This window comes from Cydia strobilella, chromosome 14 (genome assembly GCF_947568885.1).
Source record: "Cydia strobilella chromosome 14, ilCydStro3.1, whole genome shotgun sequence".
Taxonomy (NCBI): domain Eukaryota; kingdom Metazoa; phylum Arthropoda; class Insecta; order Lepidoptera; family Tortricidae; genus Cydia; species Cydia strobilella.
In genome coordinates, this window is record NC_086054.1 from 10,406,518 (window position 1) to 10,428,313 (window position 21,796).

General features: G+C 37.4%; 1 protein-coding gene across 1 annotated transcript; it reads left to right on the top strand.

Moving 5' to 3' along the window:
* Positions 1 to 599: 599 nt before the first annotated feature.
* LOC134747472 (acidic mammalian chitinase-like) lies at positions 600 to 20,126 on the top strand. The gene is made up of 14 exons (XM_063682094.1): positions 600 to 682; positions 1,158 to 1,337; positions 2,898 to 2,929; positions 7,430 to 7,445; positions 8,589 to 8,668; positions 10,364 to 10,495; positions 10,963 to 11,090; positions 11,431 to 11,551; positions 12,410 to 12,595; positions 16,410 to 16,535; positions 16,798 to 16,924; positions 17,146 to 17,308; positions 19,138 to 19,279; positions 20,034 to 20,126. The coding sequence occupies exons 1-14, from the start codon at positions 610 to 612 to the stop codon at positions 20,124 to 20,126; spliced, it is 1,599 nt and encodes a 532-aa protein (XP_063538164.1). The 5' UTR covers positions 600 to 609.
* Positions 20,127 to 21,796: the final 1,670 nt, after the last annotated feature.

Genomic DNA, 21,796 nt, shown 5'->3' on the forward strand with positions numbered 1-21,796 from the left:
ATATTTTATAATAATATGTATGCTAGTTTTAAGTTATTTATTTATGGGCCAATAGTTGCCTGAAAATAAGGAATTTCATTTCATTTTATAATTAGTTCCATTTCGGAATGCCTAAACTCGATGTTAAAAATACCTTATTTTTAAAATACCTACCTAATGGCCATTTAACCCTAGGTCAGAGTACCAATGTTGGACGAAATTAATATATTTTCAACAAATCAAGCATTTGCATAAATATACAGCAATTTGGTGATATGGAACTGCTAATGAAGACGAGAATGGAACTCCATAACGACAACGACTGTGATGCACTATTTATGATCATAGTGACATGATTTTAATGGCATAACTTCTGTTTAAGATTATGTACCAAGAATCCGAATTAAGGAATTTGAATAAGCAAGAATTTAAGTATATACCTACCGTTATGAATGACATTGTTCTCATTAATTTGGCGATGTGTTGATGAATTGATTGTTATCTCAAAGATAAAATACACCTATATATATATATATATATATGTGTGTATAGATATCTTTGAGATAACGGGCGTATATATGGGCACTGTAGAAGAAATATTACTTAGTTAGATTTTAGCTATTGCTTGCAATGACGCGTTTACTCTTTTTCGGAGCATTGCTGTGTTTATCCGGCAGCTTGGCTAAGCCTAGCTCTAGAAGTGGTAAGTAATATTAGAGGAGAAAATGCCACCCACCATTATTAATAATCTAATATGTTCATTCACGGTTTCAAAACACGGAAATCAGCCATAGCTTAGGTAAATTGTACTACGACGCCGGTAATGGACGGAGTGGCTCCTTTGGCAGTCATAGTAGTTGACTACGTCATTTTAGTGTATATTATGTAAAAGTGAGAAATGTACTTTTTTTCCCTAACCAGACTGGGGCTCTACTGGGTGTGGCGAGGGAATTGAACTAATGGGAGTTTTGTTGCTGGTTCGCAAAAATATACCATAAAAGCATGTAGGCATTTTGTGGCTACTAGGCAGTAGTGATTAGAGTATACCGCTGGTCTGTGGATTTGGGAACAGGATTACCTGTCAGTTTTGACAAAATACCTACAGGTATTTCTTACAAGAAACGCTGTAAAAATTAATGAAATAAACTCATTTGTATTTTGTATTTAAAAAATTTCAGACTCAGTTGTATTCTGCTACTACGAAGAATGGTCCAACGAGAGGCCCTCAGTCGGCCGCTTCGGCGTCAGCGATCTGCCCACGGACCTTTGCACGCACATCGCCTACTCATTCATTACGCTCGACGGACCCACGGGAAACCTTACTATCCCTGAAGATACTTCTTATGAGGGCAAGTCCAGTAAGTGATCTAACCCTATTACCACGTTTGAAGCAAAAAGTAGTAAGTTAAAGTAACCACTCAGTGGTGTATTCTGCTACGACTTCTACGGCAAATCAATAGGCTTGTATATTCGTTGGAAAAGGCTCACGAGGAACCTTATTTTATCCTCTTGCATCTCTGTTTGATCTATTATAGATATTATAATCATAAAATTGAATAGGAGAATTGAATAGGAATTCATGAAAATTTTGATTTCTGATTCTGACACAACACACATTTTTTATGCAAATTGTCCAATGTACTCTCCCTCTGTACCTACTGTATAAAGGATGACTCACGTTAGACCGGGGCGTGACCGGGCCGGAGCTTCCGGCGCGTTGTTTTCTATGGAAAGCATTACGTCATGACCGGGGCTCGGGAGTGCGACGGTGCGGGCACGGTACGGGCCCGGGCCGGTCATGCTATGTGCAAAGGCCTGACATCCCGGGGCCTCCTGACAAGCCATTGCTCTTGGGGTGGTATTCCACTTGTTGAAGATCTGTGTCCAACGTGCATTGCGTCTCACTCTCTCATTAAGCAAAATGTGAAACGCAAATACACGTTGGACCAAGATTGGACAGATGGAATACCACCCTTCGCAATATGCATGCCCGGGTGTGTCGGAATATATTTGCCAAAATAAAAAGGTTGCAAAATGTCATAAATTTGTTTCTTAAATATGATGGTTTAGCTAATTCGTTAATTGGTCGGTTTTTGTTCATGACATCCCGGGGCCTCCTGACAAGCCAGAGACTCAATTCTTCTCTTGGGGTGGTATTCCACTGTTCAAGATCAGTGTCCAATGTGCATTGCGTCTCACTCTCTCATTAAGCAAAATGTGAAACGCAAATACACGTTGGACCAAGATTGGACAGATGGAATACCACCCTTCGCAATATGCATGCCCGGGTGTGTCGGAATATATTTGCCAAAATAAGAAGGTTGCAAAACGTCATAAATTTGTTTCTTAAATATGATGGTTTAGCTAATTCGTTACTTGGTCGGTTTATGTTACTTGGCGCAAAGAGAAGTTAATCAACAATGACTTTCAATCTCTTTAAAAAAGCACATTACCATAATCTATTTTAGTCACACTGGCTCTACATTTTACTTCAGATAGTTGATAGCGCCAGACAGCCTGTTGCCTAAGAATTTTATTGCCAATTTTAATACTTCCGTTCATTTTTTGACTTAATTGCATTGAAATAAAAAACGTTCCCAAGAAGCAGAGTTTTAAGAAGTAAGGAATGCCGTTTCAAACATATACCTAGTTGGAATATCATATTACAGACAATAAAATAAATTATATAATAAGTATACATGTCGTTACGTAAGATTTATTACAAGCGATTTAGCTAAGTATTAATTTGACTCTTACGTAATAAATATTTAAAATAAGAGAAAATTCCTATTTAAAATACCTTACATTTACAACAAAAAACTAATTCATAAATAATATATTACCTATAAATATTTTCCAAACAACGCTGTCATCCGTTAAGATTCATGCAGTCTTTATTATTTACTTTTCCATGTTAGGTGTTGCTAGTCCCAACACGGGCGACTCGGATGTATACGTCAAAATTATATAGGTTAGATAATGTCTTGATTTATTTTGTGAAATATGGAGGTGTTGCTGAAATGTAATTTAGTCGGATTATATTAAATGAGATGCCTATTGATGTTACTGCTTGTAAAAATAATTCAATAATGAGCATGTAGGTTAATAGGGAATATTACACAAAACTTTGCGTAGCGAGCGTCACTAGCACAATAAAAAAATCGGTTTCTGCCTCTCTATCACTCTTGCCTATTCAATCGATAGAGAGGCAGATAAAGAAATTTAGATTTTCGCGGTTCGCGGTAGGCCACTTGTAAACAGACCTGAGAAACAAACCGCCTTGATCATAGACATAGTATAATATACAAGTAGTTATATACGCGCTACCGAGCGACCGGGGGTAAAAGAAAGAATATTCATATAAAATTTGGCAGCATAGGATTTTTTCTCTTTCACTCTTATAAATTCGGTATTTCGCCATCGCCTCCTATATATGATGCTACCCAGTCGGTGATAGGGACAAAGCATTGCACTATTTTCTCTTTCCTCTTATAGGAATCGCAATAGGACTATCTTTCTCTATCATAGAGTGTCAGTGGGCCTTGATGTATAATGTCAGTGAAAACTTGTCAAAAAACTGTTGAAGGCCTAGTATGTATAAGTTACTTTAAGAGTTAGTATTGTGCACCAGTGCTGCACTCTGGCGGCAGAACATTGCAGTAATACTTCCTATTAAAATGCCTGCCTGCAAAGAGTACAAACATAATATTATTTCATTGTATTACTCATAAAGGGATATTTATTGCTAACTGCGTGTATTATACACCATAGCGTGTAAGTAACGTATACATATTATGCCTTAAACAGTTTTTGACAAGGTAATTTGTTAACAGGTGGCCTACCGCGAAACGCAATAATCGAAATTTTGTTATCTGCCTCTCTGTTGATCGAATATGCAAGAATGATATACAGGCAGACCGAAATTTCGATTGTCTTGTTACGCCGGTTACGCGGTAGGCCCTGTGATTGTGCTAGTGACGCCCTCTACCTATGCAGAGTTTTGCCTATTTTCTGTCTAAAATTACCCAAAGGCACTAACTACTGAAATAATACAATAGTACTCTTCGTATATTTTATTGTTCTTTTTTAATATTAATGACTAAGACGTGGAACGCGTAATTTCCCTTAGGGGAGCCGCCAGACATCCAAAATAAAAATTTCATCTATGTGCCTCTCCTCCGCACAGATATATATAAGATCGATAGAGAGGCAAATATATGAACAAATGAAGTGGTTCGCGGTTATAGCCCTGACTGTGAAGTATGAAACCAGGCATACTGCGTGTGTAACAATATTAAACTACAATTCTGCCATGGAGTATGCTCTACAGCTGAAACATAAGAAAGCGTACAACGAAACTAGTGATAAATATAGATATTTTTTAAACTAGTCTAGAATTGTAAAGAGTCTGTGCGGAAAGAGAAGAGTCGTGGAATGTATAGGTCCCAATACATTCCACAACTCTTCTCTTTCCGAACAGACTAGACATTATATAGATATTTCCTATATATTCATTAAAGCTAAGGTGGTTCTGCTGTGGAGCATGAGTAGCATGACACGAATCCCCTAGCCTGATCCTCTAGGGATCCTGGTGAATTTGGGGCCTGAACCCTCAAGCCGTAAAGCTGCAGCGTTTACATTACGGCAAACATATATAATTGTTAAAGGTTTTCTTGTTGTTCAAACCGCGAGTTCTCAGTCCGGTCCGGGGCGAACTACTAGTTGTATATCAAACAACAAAGAATAAACATTTATTGAATATATCCTGCTTAGACGTGGCTGCTACGGTCTTCAGGATTTGATTTGCCATGTGATCATCGCTTTCCGGTTGCAACTTGATGCCATCGAGGAATGTCCATGGTACATATATGAAAAAAAAAAGTTTATTATACCATTCATTGTACCTATCACAATACCTAATACTACTAGAGGGCACCTGTTACATTATTTTGGCTATCTGGTTGTCTATATCAGCCATTCTCAAAGTGTGCTCCGCGGACCCCTAGGGCTCCGCAAAGCCTCTGTTGGGGCTCCGTGAGAATACTTGTAATAATAAGAAAAAAAAAACAGTTTTTCTATAGGTATATCTGGTCCATAGTGACGAACGAAAATTTTAATTTGGGGCTCAAATATATCCTGCTTAATCGGTTCAGTAGTTTCGGAAAAAATAGGCTGTGACAGACGGATAGACAGACAGACAGACAGACGCACGAGTGATCCTATAAGGGTTGCGTTTTTTCCTTTTGAGGGAACGGAACCCTAAAAAATAACTTCTACTTAACATAGCGCTGTTTCTTTGTAAATAATAATATTTAATGTATCTACCAATCCTATGATACGACCTCTGTTCATGGGCTCTGCTCGTTTGCCTCCTATATTTAAAAAAAACCGGCTAAGTGCGAGTCGGACTCGCGCACCGAGGGTTCCGTACTTTTTAGTATTTGTTGTTATAGCGGCAACAGAAATACATCATCTGTGAAAATTTCAACTGTCTAGCTATCACGGTTAATGAGATACAGCCTGGTGACAGACAGACAGATGGACAGACGGACAGCGGAGTCTTAGTAATAGGGTCCCGTTTTTACCCTTTGGGTACGGAACACTAAAAATAACTTCTACTTAACATAGCGCTGTTTCTTTATATATACTGTATAGTATTAATATTTAATTAATCTACCAATCTTATGTCGATACGACCTCTGTTTATGGGCTCTGCTCGTTTGCCTCCTATATTAAAAAAAACCGGCTAAGTGCGAGTCGGACTCGCGCACCGAGGGTTCCGTACTTTTTAGTATTTGTTGTTATAGCGGCAACAGAAATACATCATCTGTGAAAATTTCAACTGCCTAGCTATCACGGTTCATGAGATACAGCCTGGTGACAGACAGACGGACAGCGGAGTCTTAGTAATAGGGTTCCGTTTTTACCCTTTGGGTACGGAACCCTAAAAAGGGGCAAATGCGAGTGGGACTCGCCCACCAAGGGTTCCATACAAAAGTATCTTTTTTTTACGTTAACTTAGAAGTTAGATTTTTTCACTGTCAAGGGGCTATATAGACCTGAGTAGGTATATGATTTTAATTTCAAGTCTATTCCTCCACGCGTTCACCAGATAAAGGGTCTTGAAATACACTCAGACAGATAGACGGACGGATGGACAACAAAGTGATCCTATTAGGGTTCCGTTTTTTTCCTTTTGAGGTACGGAACCCTAAAAAATAACTTCTTCTAACATAGCGCTGTTTCTTTGGACATACTTGTATGGTAATATTTGATTTACTCCGCTTCTTACTTATTTCAGTTCCTTTTACATTCTTATATATAGTCCTCCATATCGTGTCCGACAACGGCGACCTTTACAATTTCCTTTGATGAGCACGTATATGGCTCGCAAAACCGACTTTTGTCTTAAATATCCGGTCGCACTGTGCACAATAAAGCTTTACGTTTTTACATAATACGTGAAAGACAAGTCTAATGCATACTAATAATATGTAGGTATTAGGTATCACAAAGGCGAAAGCAGGAAGCTCTGTCCGATCTGGTTCCTATACTAAGCTGATTCAAGCGGCACTACACTACACCATATCACACCTATTAGCCAATACCTTACTTAGTACATCTTATGTTGTTATGTTACTGACGCGCGGACCGCGCGGTAACACGATACATTACATTCAAAGTGTTCTTGCATATTTATTCATACATTTGGTATCTTTCTAAACATAAGATCACTATTTTTTCTCTTGACATGTTTATTTTACTATTCGAAAAACATGACAGCATCAAATATGTAAATGTCGTAAAAAGTATATAAGTAAAAAGGCTTAAGAAAAGAGCCCGCAACATATTATTATTATTTGTTAGACCCTTTAGTCTTACTTCAGACCTTTGCTTCAGACCAACTACACTAGAGCAATAGAAAGGTACAAAAATGAAAAGTATTTTGTTTTGTTTTTGTATGTTTTTGTATTTTACTTTTATATACATATTGGAGTTTTTAATGATTCACGGTTAGTTTCACAAGACTACAAAGTTACAAAAAAAAATATTGTATTATTACAAAAGGTAATCACGGTCTATATCCCGATCAATATAAGTTTATATACATATGACGCTTCGGCTGTGGAATGAGCTCCCTGTCGAGGTTTTCCCGAGGGGCTACAGTATGGGGTTATTCAAAAAAGGAGTCACAAACCTACATATGTGTACCAAATTTCAACTTAATTGGCCCAGTCGTTTCGGAGAAAATAGGCTGTGACAGACAGATAGACAGTCAGACAGACGCACGAGTGATCCTATAAGGGTTCCGTTTTTTCCTTTTGAGGTATTGAACCCTAAAAACGGCAAAAAAATCACGTTTGTTGTATGGGAGCCCCACTTAAATATATATTTATTTTATTCTGTTTTTAGTATTTGTTGTTATAGCGACAACAGAAATACATCATCTGTAAAAAATTTCAACTGTCTAGCTATCACGTTTCATTTGATATGTAACACGGTATAGGTAGAAAAACTTTATTTTTTGATTTTCTCATTTTCTCATCGTCGAGCGGCCCCACACTATCGGTTCGTGTTAGTCGTGAGGCCAAAAACTGACAGAGAACTGTTAGTGTGTGGCCTTTTGCGGTTAACTGACAGGCTGATATCGTCCGGCGGCCTGGTAGTCAGTGGGCCCCTTAAGAAGTAAGAAGCTCTATTTACCGAATCTCTCTGACGGTGATGAATTGAATCCAAAGATACTTTAAATATATACATAAGAAGAAATTGGACAACCGCCCCGTAGTTTCTATACAAACCTAGTTCCATTTTCCTCTTTGAATATTGATATTATGGAAATTATTTTTATATAATTAGATGTAGAGCGAAGGAAGATAGCTATAGTTAATAAACATCTAATTTTATAAAACTATATTCGTAATAATCTAGAGAGGAAAATGGGGACTATATTTGTATGGCGAACCGATCATCTCCATTCTTCTCAATAGCTTTATATATGCTTCGGCACATTATTATACTTATTTGTTATACACAATACACGCATTGTATATCTTACCTTAAACAGAGAGCCAGACGATGTTTGCTGGTTATTGGTTCCTGAAATCTAGTTATTTGTTTGACCAAACGGTGTTTAATTGTCGTGAATGGCTTCGAAAGAGTCTTGCGTCATATGAAAATAATCAAAAAAATTGTCGTCGTAGGTCCAAAGCTGCTTAAGGAGCCCGCAGCAGCCTCTTCATCTGCCGTTACGGCAGCAAGGGACAAAATTTTAATTTTATTCGGCCTTTCCATTTTTTCTCCTAGTTATCACTATCAGCAAACAATTATTTGTGACATTTGTCATAAACAGTCCGTTGCTCGGATATTTAACTAGTGTCGGGTGGCCCTGACGCCCCGGCCCCGGAACGCTCCGGCGACGGTGGCGCTCCTGATAGCCCCTGTGTCGGATCGCTCCGGCCCGCCCCGGTCCGGTCACGCCCCGGTCTAACGTGAGTCATCCTTTACGCTTCACATGTATTCGATTAATCATAATGACTTGCGATGACTACCCTGTTTAATTAAACCGTATATGAACATTTTGTTTTCAGATGCCGTCGCCGAACTCATAGCCTTGAAACAGATCGATCCTGATTTGAAAATCTTGATTTCTGTTGGCGGTTGGACAGAAGGTTCGACTAACTTTTCGGCGGTAAGAAAATATATGACATAATAGTTGTCTAAATAATATTGCTTAAAATAATTATCCTTTTCATTTCTTTTGGTCTCAAAAAGGTCATTGCTGTTCTAAAAGTTTTGCCGAAAATGATACGTCTCTACACTAGAGCATTTTACGTTCCAAGTATACCTTTTTTTTACGATAATGCATTTGAAATTTGGGTTTAAACTAATTTGTTATAAAATTTCCATTCCATAAATAACGATACTTTTGCCTAAATTGTTAATTGAAAGTTACCCTCAAGAAATATTATAAAAATTTATACTTAGTCAAGTTTTTAAAAAACACATGCATTTTACTTTCCTCGTATTCGAAATGAAAAGTAGAGTGTTCAACACGGGTAAAAGGCATCATTTCAGCCTCGGACTATTGGCGCTCTCACTGCGTTCGAGTGCCAAACTACCTCATAATCATAATAATGATAATCATAATCATTTATTTCTTTCTTTAATGTGTATGTAATAAAGATGTATAAAATTATAAATACATTTATTTACATACAAGATATATACAGTGGTACTACGTAAACTAGGTCCATGGGGTCCCAGCGCGCATAAGTTGTTTGCAGAAATCGCGAAGCGTCTGGTTGACGTAACTGGTGACCGAAGAGCTGGCGGCTTTCTCGCACAACGTATCAGCATTGCGATACAGCGGGGAAATGCCGCCAGCATCCTTGGTACAATGCCTCAAGGGCCTATTTTAGATTTAAGCTAGTTATTAATTTCGTTTAAGATGTATTAATAAAACAATTTTTGATCAGCACATCCTGCCTCAATAGGCATAGAAATAACAAGTATTACCTATAACTATGACTAGATTCTTATGAACTATCATGCAGCATGCAAAAATAATAAAGTTCCGACCTTATACTACATTATACTCAATTTAATAAATATGCTGCATATAGTCTAAAAATTCTTTCACAGAGTAAAAAGCATTTTATACCAAAAAGTCCAACAAATATTTCCTAAATAGAGGCATATCGGATTCTCTTATTAAATTGGGTAGCTTGTTATACAATTTGGGTGCCATGCCATAAACACTTTTTGCACGCAAGGCTGTTTTTGATTGCTGATATGAGATTTTGTGTCCCTGTCGCGCACTATTATAAGCAGGAAATTGATTAATATTTAATTTGACATACATAGCAATTTCATAAATATATAAACATGGCACAGTTAAAATTTTCTTATTAATAAAATATGGCTTGCATGAGTCAGGTAACTTTAGTCCACAAGCAGAACGCAGACACTTCTTTTGAGCCATAAACACCAGTTCTCGATCAGTTGAGTTGCCCCAGAACATGATACCATAACGCAATGTAGCTGTTACATATGCGTGATAGGCAGTAAGTACCTCAGTCCGACTTGCAACTTTATTTAAATTATACAATGCATATGAAAAATTATTTAACTTCTTACATATAGTGTCAATCTGGGTTTTCCACGTCAGTTTATTATCTAAATTTATTCCTAAAAATTTCGTATTATCAGTTTCCTCAATTATATAATTATTATATGTCACAGTTATATTATCAATCATATTGTGTTGTGTCTCGGCAGTAATGAGTGCCTTTCATCCCTTAGTTAACAATCTACTATTACTGAATGTTAATCATTCTATGTATGTTTTCTAACTGCTTTATCGGCGTATCATTTGTCTTGCTAGGTGGTCAATGACGACGCTCTGAGGGCAAACTTCGTCAAAAACTTGTACGAGTACATTGACACTAAAGGCTTCGATGGTTGTGATGTGGACTGGGAGTACCCTACCCAAAGAGGAGGCCTGGAGACAGATAAGGTTAGATGTATGTACTAGTTCAAAACATTTTACGCGCCTCTATTTTTTCACAAATGTTATGTTAAGGTAATAATATAGGTACTAGTAATGTAGCGGGAGTCGGGAGGGGTAGACCACAGCGGACTTTCTCTGATCAGATCGGGGAAATCCTAAAGAAAGGCCAGGTCAAGAGCACCCTAATCCGGCGAGCGTGTATGAGGAATGTTATGAAAGTGAAGGAAGCGAAAGAGGTATGTCAGGATCGTAGCAAGTGGAAATCCGTGGTCTGCCTACCCGTCCGGGAAATAGGAATGTTATATGTAGGTATGTAATGAAGATTAGATATACAAGCTAACTAAATGTCCAGCTTCCTTATGATACGTACCTTCATAAACCATATTGTGACCTCTCTTACTTTCATTTTACAACTTCAAATGTGTGTGTAAATAAATGCACTGTAAAATAAAATATTGCTTATTGATTTTTAGGAAAAATTCATTTCGTTGATGAAGGAGTTGAAGGAAGCGTTCACGCCTAAAGGATATCTACTGACCGCCGCCGTGGCCGTCACCCAAGATGACATTGACCTGTCTTATGACGTCGTAGCACTCAACAAGTACGTATGTAAACAAAGAGTACCGAGAAATTACTCTTCTTAAAAGAAAGTCCCTATTAGACAAGTCATCACCTACCTGCATAGCGGAGAATGGAAAAAGTAGAAAAGTATGCAGTATATAAGCTTGCGGGGAGCACAACACACACCCACTTCTCCGACTATTATTTAAAATATCTACTGAAGTCGCACTGATTTCACATCGGCGAGTCATAAGAGAGCCAAAGTGTGATCACTTGATCAGAAGAATTTGTCGTCATAAAAACACTTTTTTGTCTTTAGGACCCGTTCTTTAGTTTAGGCTAAAAAAAACTTATTGAACCATTACTTATACGTTTCACAGATACCTGGACTACATAAACCTGATGACATACGATCTTCACGGCAACTGGGACACAGTGACAGGCGCTAACGCCCCTCTTTACCCGCAGTTAACTGATGGTCCTGATGTCAATATGAATGTTGTAAGCAATTGCTTTGCCTCTTAAGTAACCGCATAATTAAATAGATATTTTTGCATTTATATAACAATCCACATAAAACAGAAGGTACTAATAGTTGGACAAACTCTAATCAGTTTTTTCACATACCGATCAGCGAGTTTGGACTTGGTGAGTGAGTAAATGTGAAAAAAAAAACCGGCCAAGTACGAGTCGGACTCGTTTTTCAAGGGTTCCGTACATAACACAATTAAAGCAATGTATTTTTTATGTGAAACGTGAGTGAAACGTCTTTAAAAACCCTGTCGGATCAAAAATTAAGTAATTAAGTCCGACTCACGCTTGACTGCACATTTCTAATAGGTTTTCCTGTGATCTATAGGTAAAGATCGATTTTGTGTATTTTTTTTTATTTTAGACCCAGTAGTTTCGGAGATAAAGGGAGGGGAATGTTGATTTTTTGCCTATTTTCTTGAATAACTTCTAAACTGTTTTTACTAAAATTCTAAAGAAAATATATTTGACATTCTCACAATGAGAACACAACACAAATATTCGATATGTAACACAAGCTTGAAAAACTTTATTTTTAAATTTTCTCATTTACCCCCAAAAGTGGCCCCCGTGTTTAAAATTAACTTGTTTACGTTACATGTCCGTCTTTGGGTCATAAACTTACATATGTATACCAAATTTCAACTTAATTGGTCCAGTCCAGTAGTTTCGGAGAAAATAGGCTGTGCAAGACGGACAGACAGACAGACAGACGCACGAGTGATCCTATAAGGGTTCCATTTTTTCCTTTTGAGGTACGGAACCCTAAAAGCTACAATGAATGAGTTCTCAGGTATTCGGCAGTTTTCACATGTCTTATTTCTACAGAACAATTCTGTCCACGTCTGGGTCGAAAACGGCGCGTCTCCATCCAAGCTGCTGCTCGGCCTAGGAAACTACGGAAACACCTTCACCCTGACCAGTCTGAATAACACCAGCACTGGAGCACCTTTCGACGGAGCCGGAGAAGCCGGTCCCTATACTAGCGAAGCCGGCACTTTGGCTTATTATGAGGTAACTGGCCTTGTATTTCACAAATTGGTTCAGATAGAATTGAGAGAAAATACTCTGTTAAAATAAAATAAAAAATATATGTTCTATTTTTATTCCAACAAAAAGCATGGAATGGCGTTTATTATGACTCCGCTTATACTGACCAGCCGCTTACTATGACGTACATAATTACTGTGCGAAGTTTGGTTTTCATATAAAATTCTTTGTGACAAAGTCGGATAAGATGACTTCACTTATAGTGACCAAAGAGAATTTGCTATGACCTATAAATCCTATTTTCATGAAATTATGTCCGGTTATACTGACACATTCGCTGGTTCTCGTGGCCGTCCCCACGTCTTTCCCTGCGAGGACGTTTGGTGCGTGCGTGGCGTGTAACTCAGCGTACTACGTAGGCGAACAACACGCGAATGCGAAGCGAAGCGATGCGGCGCGGCGCGGCGGGCCCACGGCGCAATTGTCAATTACAAAATTGACAAAATTTCTGGAAAATTGCTTGTTAAATGTAATATTTTGTGATACGCGTAATTGTAGATTTGTCGCGACAATTTACATATTTGTATAAATTCTCCATTACAATTTTGTCATTTGTAACTTTTGTGATAAAGTTAGAAATATGTATTTATTACAACTGGGCGTGGATTTCAGATTTTTTACCTTTATATACACCTGATAGTCTACCTTAATACCAAATATCAAGTTTCTAGGTCATCTGGAACTGGGTTAGGTGTTAGTCTTAAATGCGTCCGCGCAATTGCAAATGCATGGATAACAGACAGTTGCAGACCCATTTTCAAGAAATATAATATTTTACCTTTAGCATGCATGTATATCAGAAAAGTTTGTCTGTTTGTCAAAGCTAATATGAAATATTTTAAGTTACGCTCTGACGTCTTTGAAGGAAATCAACCAACACAGTACAAAAAATTGCTTTATTAACCTCCTTGTCATGTTGACATTTATAAGCGTAATGCATGCAATATAATTATTGAAAATAATAAGCTTCCCGACAATATGAAATTATTGTATTAATTATTTAAGACATAAATAACGAGATAGCTTCAGGAACATTGTTTCTACTCTGTTAATAATTTTAATTCTTGTGCTGTGGATGTTACCACAATTTGCATGCCAAATTGCTGAATATTGTTACTTAATATTTATAAGGACACCTTTGTACATACATATTCTTGCAAATAAATTATTCTATTCTAATTATTCTATTCTATTCTAATCTAATATTATCAAGATATGATTTTTTCCATCGAATAGTGTGTTGAATAGCTACTACAGAAGAAAAATGTCCCATCAATATTTATATTTCATATATTTAAGTATGTACAAAACATTAATTACTTTTGTTGTAGGTTATTTTCATTTCATCATGCCCGACCACTTCTAGTTCTACATGACTGTACTACTGACATTCATCTTTTGTTTAAAATTCCAACTATTTTATCTAGATAATAATTGGCCAAGCTCGAGGCATTTAGTGTTCCGTGCGCATAGTTATACTTTACAGAGGTTGTTTGCCTGTTTTTAGTTAGGGTCCCGTAGTCAACTAGGAACCTTAAAACCAGACGTAGCTTCGCCATGTCTAACCATGTTTGAACCATGGGTCAAAAGTATGAAAAAAAAACGTGACTGTAGAGTTTAATAAAGACATTAAACCAAAACTATAGGCAACATGATCGGACAAGCCGTTTTTGAGTTATTGCTTATCGCAAAACGTCTTCCTTTCATAGGAAAACGACGTACAAAGCGCTGTGAAGGTATTCCATTTTGCTTGTTATGTGCAAATGCTACTTACTTATGTTAGTTCTACGTTTTCGTTTCGTAATTCCACGTTAAATTAAACGTAGAAGCTACCGTGTCGTTACCGTGTCGTTACCGCGTCGTTAAGAGATCACAGAAAATAAAAATTTCAATGAACCATTTTTTTTTAGATTAAGCCATTTGTAAGAAACAGTTTGGATACGGCAGTGCTAAGGAAGTACTAAGTAGTCAAAGTAAGTGATCTTCTTCGGCGGGAACGGGCTCGATTAGATGCATAGCCTGCATCAAAAGTACGTCGCGGGGACGGTAATTTGTGTTTTGAGAAAGTATCCTATGAAACTCAGTGACACATTCATCCTCAATGTAGTCATTCGCAAGTATATACGAAAAGCGAGCCATTATATCGACAAAAACCTAGGAGATAATTTATAGGAGTTGTGCAGTCAAAACGGCAAGTGCAACGTTACATCCAAGCGCTCAGACTCGAATAGGTAAATTTTATGGTTCACCATTATAGCTCGGTATTCTATACTGCTTCAATTTGAATTAAATTTAGAACTTATTATTTTGATTTAATTTTGTTTCTAGTTCCATTACATGCCATAAATAGACTAATATTATTTAGAACTGCTAAAAATGTAGAGTTTGTCTAAGCTAACAAAGTGAGAGAGTGTAATAAGTAAGTAGTATAAGAATGAGATAAACGTCATATTTTCATAGAAATTTGACATTAATGATGACATAGTGACACTCGGGCTCTATCAATAATTGGACGTTGTTTAGAGAAAAGGATCTAATCCACAATTTGTTAAAAAAAATATCTTTCTTTCAACTAGAAAATCAATTAATTTAAATGTCATAATATTTTATGGATGAATCCTTTTCGATAAACTACGTTCACTTGATACTGAATTCAGTCAGTTTTTATAATTAAGTTTTTATAATGTTTTTATAACAATATAAACCGCATTAATGTTATTACTCTACTTAAGCTGTCAAAAAAGTATAAGTTATGAGTATAACTGAACCTAAGTAACCTAAGATCAGGCTGCAGTTAAAAAACTAATAAAGATAAGGTTAACCTGATAATTTTCCCGCCGTCTCCATACTCGATTTAGTTGGTTACTGGCTGGTTAGCTGCCTGTTAGCTATAGTTTTTCCTAACATTCCCAGGACAGAGGCGAATCTTTTTGTATGAAAACTTGCAGCTTTAAATGCATTTTTTATCGAAACTACTGCAGTCTAAAATGAAGTTAAAATCAGTCTATCGACTCAATTTTTTGCAAGCTTTCTAATGGTTCCCCACTCGATTCTTACAAATAAAATAAAAAAACAGATTACCCCTCTCAACCCCCTAAATTACCACCTAAAATAAGAAATAACCGGTTTTGACTTATTTACAATATTAGTGGTGGTAATTGCTGTAACTGTTTCAAATTTTAGGTATCTATGTCAAACGGTCTCTGAGAAAAACGCATTTAACTGATTTGCAAGACCGAAGTGATCCCATAAGTGTTCCGTTTGTCAAAACAAAGTTTTGCACGGAACACTAAAAATGAAACTGATGTAGATAAATTCAAAAAAACAAATGACGGATTATTTAGTTATTTCAAATGAAAGATGATTTAGTTATCTTCCCGGTTATTCGTAACTAGATAATTTTTGCCCATCTCTGGTCTCTGTTCATAACTATGACGTATGAGACCACCTAATAGTCTACCCTGTTGCCAAATTTCAAGTTTCCAGGTCATCTGGAAGTGGGATAGGTTTTTGATCAATAAGTGAGTCAGACAGTCACAAAAACGGTCAGTCGGTTTTTAAACGTGAATTTATCAACTGTTTGGTTTTCTAGTCGGTTGATAGGCCAATAATGGAGCATGTGGCATGTGACCACCATTTTCAACTTGTTTAACATTTCTACGCTAATAACCCTCATAATATAAACCATTACAAGACGGTAATGGGAATGGGTGCCTTAACTCGGCGATCAATATCGTTAACCATTATAGCTTGGTTTGACATTTGTTTTACTTTTTAGATCTGCGAAGACCAGAAGAACAATCCTTCTGAGTGGAACATCACCGAAGTAAAGGGCAGCTACGTGTATGCCAACAAGGGCCTCTTGTGGGTCGGCTACGACAACGCTAACACTATCTACGCTAAGGTAAAATTGTTGCAAGATTAGCATTCATTTACAATATCCGCTAGTCTTATAAAATCTAACCTAATCCTAACAGGTGGTTTGATGTTTAACTTTACACACCATTAGTCTCTTGAGGAAAATAACTAATAATATATTTAGATATAATTCTAATATTTCTTACAAATCAAAAGACTGGCTCAGGAAAGAAAGGACTGGCAATTACTCCACCGACAAGAGCAAAGCTCTTAAGTGATGATGATGATGATTTCTTACAAATTTACAGGGACGCTTCGCCAAGCAAATGGGTCTAGCCGGTATTATGTACTGGTCCCCAGATTTGGACGACTTCTACGGCCTCTGCGGGGATAAGTTCCCGCTCACCATAGCTGGCGTCAAGGGATTCAAGGGATGTAAATAATCTCACTAAACAAACTTGTGCAACGTTTTCAATTCAATTCAAAACATTTATTTGCACAAATAAGGGAAAAAACTAGAGGTATACAAAGCTTTCATTCGCATTCCTCATTTTAAGAATATGTACTTACATATACATGTGTAATTTGGATGTGAAAATTAAAATATAAACAAAATTATTAAACTGATCGAGAGTACTTATTATGCAGTGCTTCAGGTATGTTCACGGAGTTCAGGACAGACGGCTTTCATGCCATTATGCGTAAACGTGCGGCATCCCTGATGCGACGCGTGCGCGCCAGCCCCAACAGCCTCCTACGTGTAGTGGCCAGCAGGCTGGATTGCCCGTTCCAGCACCACTGGATGAAATTACTTGTCCGGTGACAGCGGGTAATCTAGACTGCGCAGTTGATAGGTTAGGATTTTTAGTTTTAGTTTTTTGTTTAGCCTTAAGTAATACTAACATTATCCTTGTTTTGTTTTTGTTTTGTTATTTGGTAAGTACTAACCAATGTTTATGGATACCTAATGTGTCTGAAATAAAGTTTTTCAATTTAAATTATTGAGCTTATCTTCAGCCTTCGCCGTGTTCGCCTAAATATACAGTGTATTTTTAAATGGGATACAAACGATTGATTCATCGCGAAACCTTGGCTCTACCCTAGAGCCACCACCAGCCCTGCAAAATCGCTGTTTGCCTTCGCCTGGGCTTAAAGGTGTACGAGCCACACGGCCGTAGTCGATGCACTCCCCATCACATGAGGATGCGGTATTTTGTGGGTTTCCGTGTATCGTGATATCCTGGGGTCCGGACACACCTATGAATGATATCCGCCCAACGATGAGTGTCTGTTCGCGTTACTGGTTATCACCTTTGGCAAGATTTATATTATTGTATATATAATATAATATATATAATGTAAGTAGTATGTATGTATATGAATTTTCTTATTGTAGTTTGTGTAATTATTGTTGTATACTTGAATTTTAAACTTCTAAAGGTATTTTTTTTCTAATGCTATTAGTTTCTTGCACGTCCTAATTGGTTAATTTATGTGTCCTTTCTCCACTAACTAAAGGTTGTCTGGAAGAGATCGCTCTCTAGCGATAAGGCCGCCTGTTGTCACCTCTGTCTTCATGTATTATTTGTGTTTCCATGTACATTTTTTCTGAGGTTGTGCAATAAAGAGGATTTGTATTGTATTGTATATATATCTTTGAGATAACGGGCGTATATACGGGCACTGTAGAAAAAAATATTACTTAGTTAGATTTTAGCTATTAATTGCTTGCAATGACGCGTTTACTCTTTTTCGGAGCATTGCTGTGTTTATCCGGCAGCTTGGCTAAGCCTAGCTCTAGAAGTGGTAAGTAATGTTAGAGGAGAAAATACCACCCACCATTATCAATAATTTAATATGTACAGGTAAATTGTACTACGACGCCGGTAATGGAGGGAGTTGCTCCTTTGGCAGTCATAGTGCCCGACCACGTCATTTCAGTGTATATTATGTAAAAGTAAGAGATGTACTTTTTTTCCTAACCAGACTTGGGCTATACTGAGTGTGGTGAGGGAATCGAACTAATGGGAGTTTTGTTGCTGGTTCGCGAGAAACATACTATAAAAGCGCAACCTTATATGCCTAGTAGTGATTAATATATAGCGCTGGTCTGTGGATTTGAGAACAGCATTACCTATTGGTTTTGACAAAATATCTGGCTATAGGCTGAAGTGCGTTCCATGCGTGAGTACGCAGCAGCTGTTAATACCATGAATATACAACAACGAGTTGTTAAAAAAAGTTTCTGATCAGTTGCTAAATACTGAACAAAACCGTGAGCCTTTGCGGATCTTTGTCACTGGTGGGGTCACATGAGTTTTAGGGTGAAAGTTTTCTCTGTACCTGCAATAGGGAAAACTTTCACCCTAAAACTCATAGTAGAACAGATTAATGTACTCGCCAACAACTTAATTAGCAAAACTGTGAAGGTTACAGCGCCAACTAGGGTAGCTGTAAGGCTAATCGGGGGCGCTACATTGCACTCCACATTTGCTCTTCCAATCGAAAAAGGCAGAAACGAAACGATGCGTCTTTTGACCGGTGAACGCATCCAAAGGGAAAGACAAAGATTGGAGTGGAGTACAGTGGCTTATCATAGATGAGATTTCCATGGTTCCGTACACTACACTTCGCAATGTACATCTCAGATTACAGCAGTTTAAGGCGAATGATAATTTCTTCGGCGGTGTTAATATCCTACTGTTTGGAGACCTGATGCAGTTGCCTCCCGTGCCCAAATCGGCTGGCGGCGCGTACTGCTTCAAGCAACCGCAGATGTTAGAGTCCGAGGTGAACTTGTGGGCGATATTTAGTTTTTGCGAGCTACCTCAGAATATGAGGCAAGCAGATGACACATGTATTGTGGACATTTTAAATAGTTTACGGGTCGGTCAGCTTACAATGCAGCAACTGGAAGTGTTGGATCGTCGTCGAGTCCCACTTGTCGGTCAATTTTCAGTCGGCGAATGCGTACGCATATTTCCCACGACCCAGCAGGTCAATGATTATAACAACATGATGACCAACAAGCTGGCACAATCATGCTTGATGTATGATATTGTGGCGGTAGACGTGTCTCAAGAGGCTAAAACCTATGGACAGACACCGAAGGCGGAATTTATATCTTCCGACCCGAACAAAACAGGAGTACAAAATAATAATACACTCACTCATTGGCCTTCAACATCAATTAAATAATATTTTAAATATATTGAATTTTTACTCTTATTTTTACCTAATTGTTCTATGGACTTTTGTCTGAATTAGTGATTTTATTTATTTATTTTTATTTAATACAAAAGGTAATCACGGTCTATATCCCGGTCAATATGTGTAGTAAAACAGGAGGAATTCCCAAAGCAATAAAGAATGCTGTAGGTTCAATTTATGCTGAGAAAGTCTTCGTAGAGTTCGACGATAAAAGTACCTAACAACCTCGGCATTAATGAGTGCCTTTCATGCCTTTTGGTTAACAATCTACTATTACTGAACGTTAATCATTCTGTTTTCTAACTGCTCATCGGCGTATCATTTGTCTTGCTAGGTGGTCAATGACGATGCTCTGAGGGCAAACTTCGTCATAAACTTGTACGAGTACATTAACACCAAAGGCTTCGATGGTTGTGATGTAGACTGAGAGTACCCTTCCCAAAGAGGAGGCCTGGAGACAGATAAGGTTAGATGTATGTTCTAGTTCAAAACGTAAGTTTCACATAAAAATTACATTGTTTAAATTGTGTAATGTACGGAACCCTTGGAACGCGAGTCCGACTCGCACTTGGCCGGTTTTACCTTTAGTTGATATTTAACGTTGGGACTACTTTTCGCTGACTAAATTGCATTAGGCAGGTTTTGTCTATGTTATCCTTTAAGTTGTTAGTATTTGACTATTTAATAATGTTTTTGACGGTATTATTGACCTCATTTTCGTGATCACTATTTGTGTCTAATTCCATAAATATGCCTGTCATCAGCGAACAGTATCATTATTATTATTTTTTTATTTTTTTTATTCATTACATTTCACAGCATAACAGTGATCCAAAGCACTGTGAAACCAATAGACATTTCATACACATAGTACACAAATCAAAATTAACATATAACAGAAGAAGGCCTTTCATTCCTCGTCTCGCAGAACCTCAAGCATTCATAACACACGTCCAACCATCCAACCATCATGGGATGATGGATTGATTTGGAAATGCCATTTATATAGAGAAGATCAACAATGGACCAAGAACACTGCCTTGCGGTACTCCATATCTAATTTTTCGGCGTTCAAAAGTATATGTTATCTCCCCTCTAGATTTCATACATATCTGGACAAATTCGGTATATTGTTCTCTATTTTCTAAATGTGATTTTAGGAGTTCTAAAACGCGATACCTCGGATTTTTTGTAGAAATCCTTAAAGATTACTTATGCGAGATAAATAAGAAGTGGAGAAGGCAAGAAACAGAATGCGTATAACCTATTCCCATGTTCTTTGCCACCTGTGTGGCTGTATCTACCTACCGTCGATAATTCTAAAAATTTGAAAAAAGTCCACCACGGTAAATTGCGTACGGTAAATTATCACAATTTAAAATTCATAGTAAAATAAATATAAATTTACATTTATATAGACTGGTTCGTTTGTAATTATTTGCGTTTTAATGCTTAATTATCAACCAAGGCAGCAGTTGTTTAAACACGAAATACAATAGATTACAAGAGTATATATAAAGGCGTAGTTTTTCAACTGAACCCCAAGTGCTATCTCAAATTTTCTATAGATAAGGATTTGGATATCCATATTGGTAGCCTTTGCGCTATAAACCTTTAACAATGAAGGTTTTAGTAGTTTGCGCATTGTTGTGCGTTGCCGGTAGCCTGGCTGCTGGTAAGTATATACTCGTAATTACTGACATGTATAAATTTATAAATTTTCGTTTTCTAAAGGTTGTCCGGAAGAGATCACTTTTTATCGATAAGACTTGTTATTGTTTGCTTCTACTGGTGTTGCTGTTTTCTTTCTGTATTATTTTCTTCTATTAAGATGTGCAAAGAAGAGCCATTCAAATCATGACCATAGTAGCTGGCATTCATCGTTACATTACGGAGTTCCGTTGATCATTTTGTGGTCTAAATATTCAATTCACTTTACCCCAAGCACACGCCCAAATTTATGTACATACATCCTCCGCTATGCTCCTTTTGAAATTCCCCATAATCACTACAAATATTGACCAAATTTTAAGAGATTGATTGCACGATTGATTCATCGCGAAACCTTGGCTGTACCCTAGAGTCACCAGCCCTGCG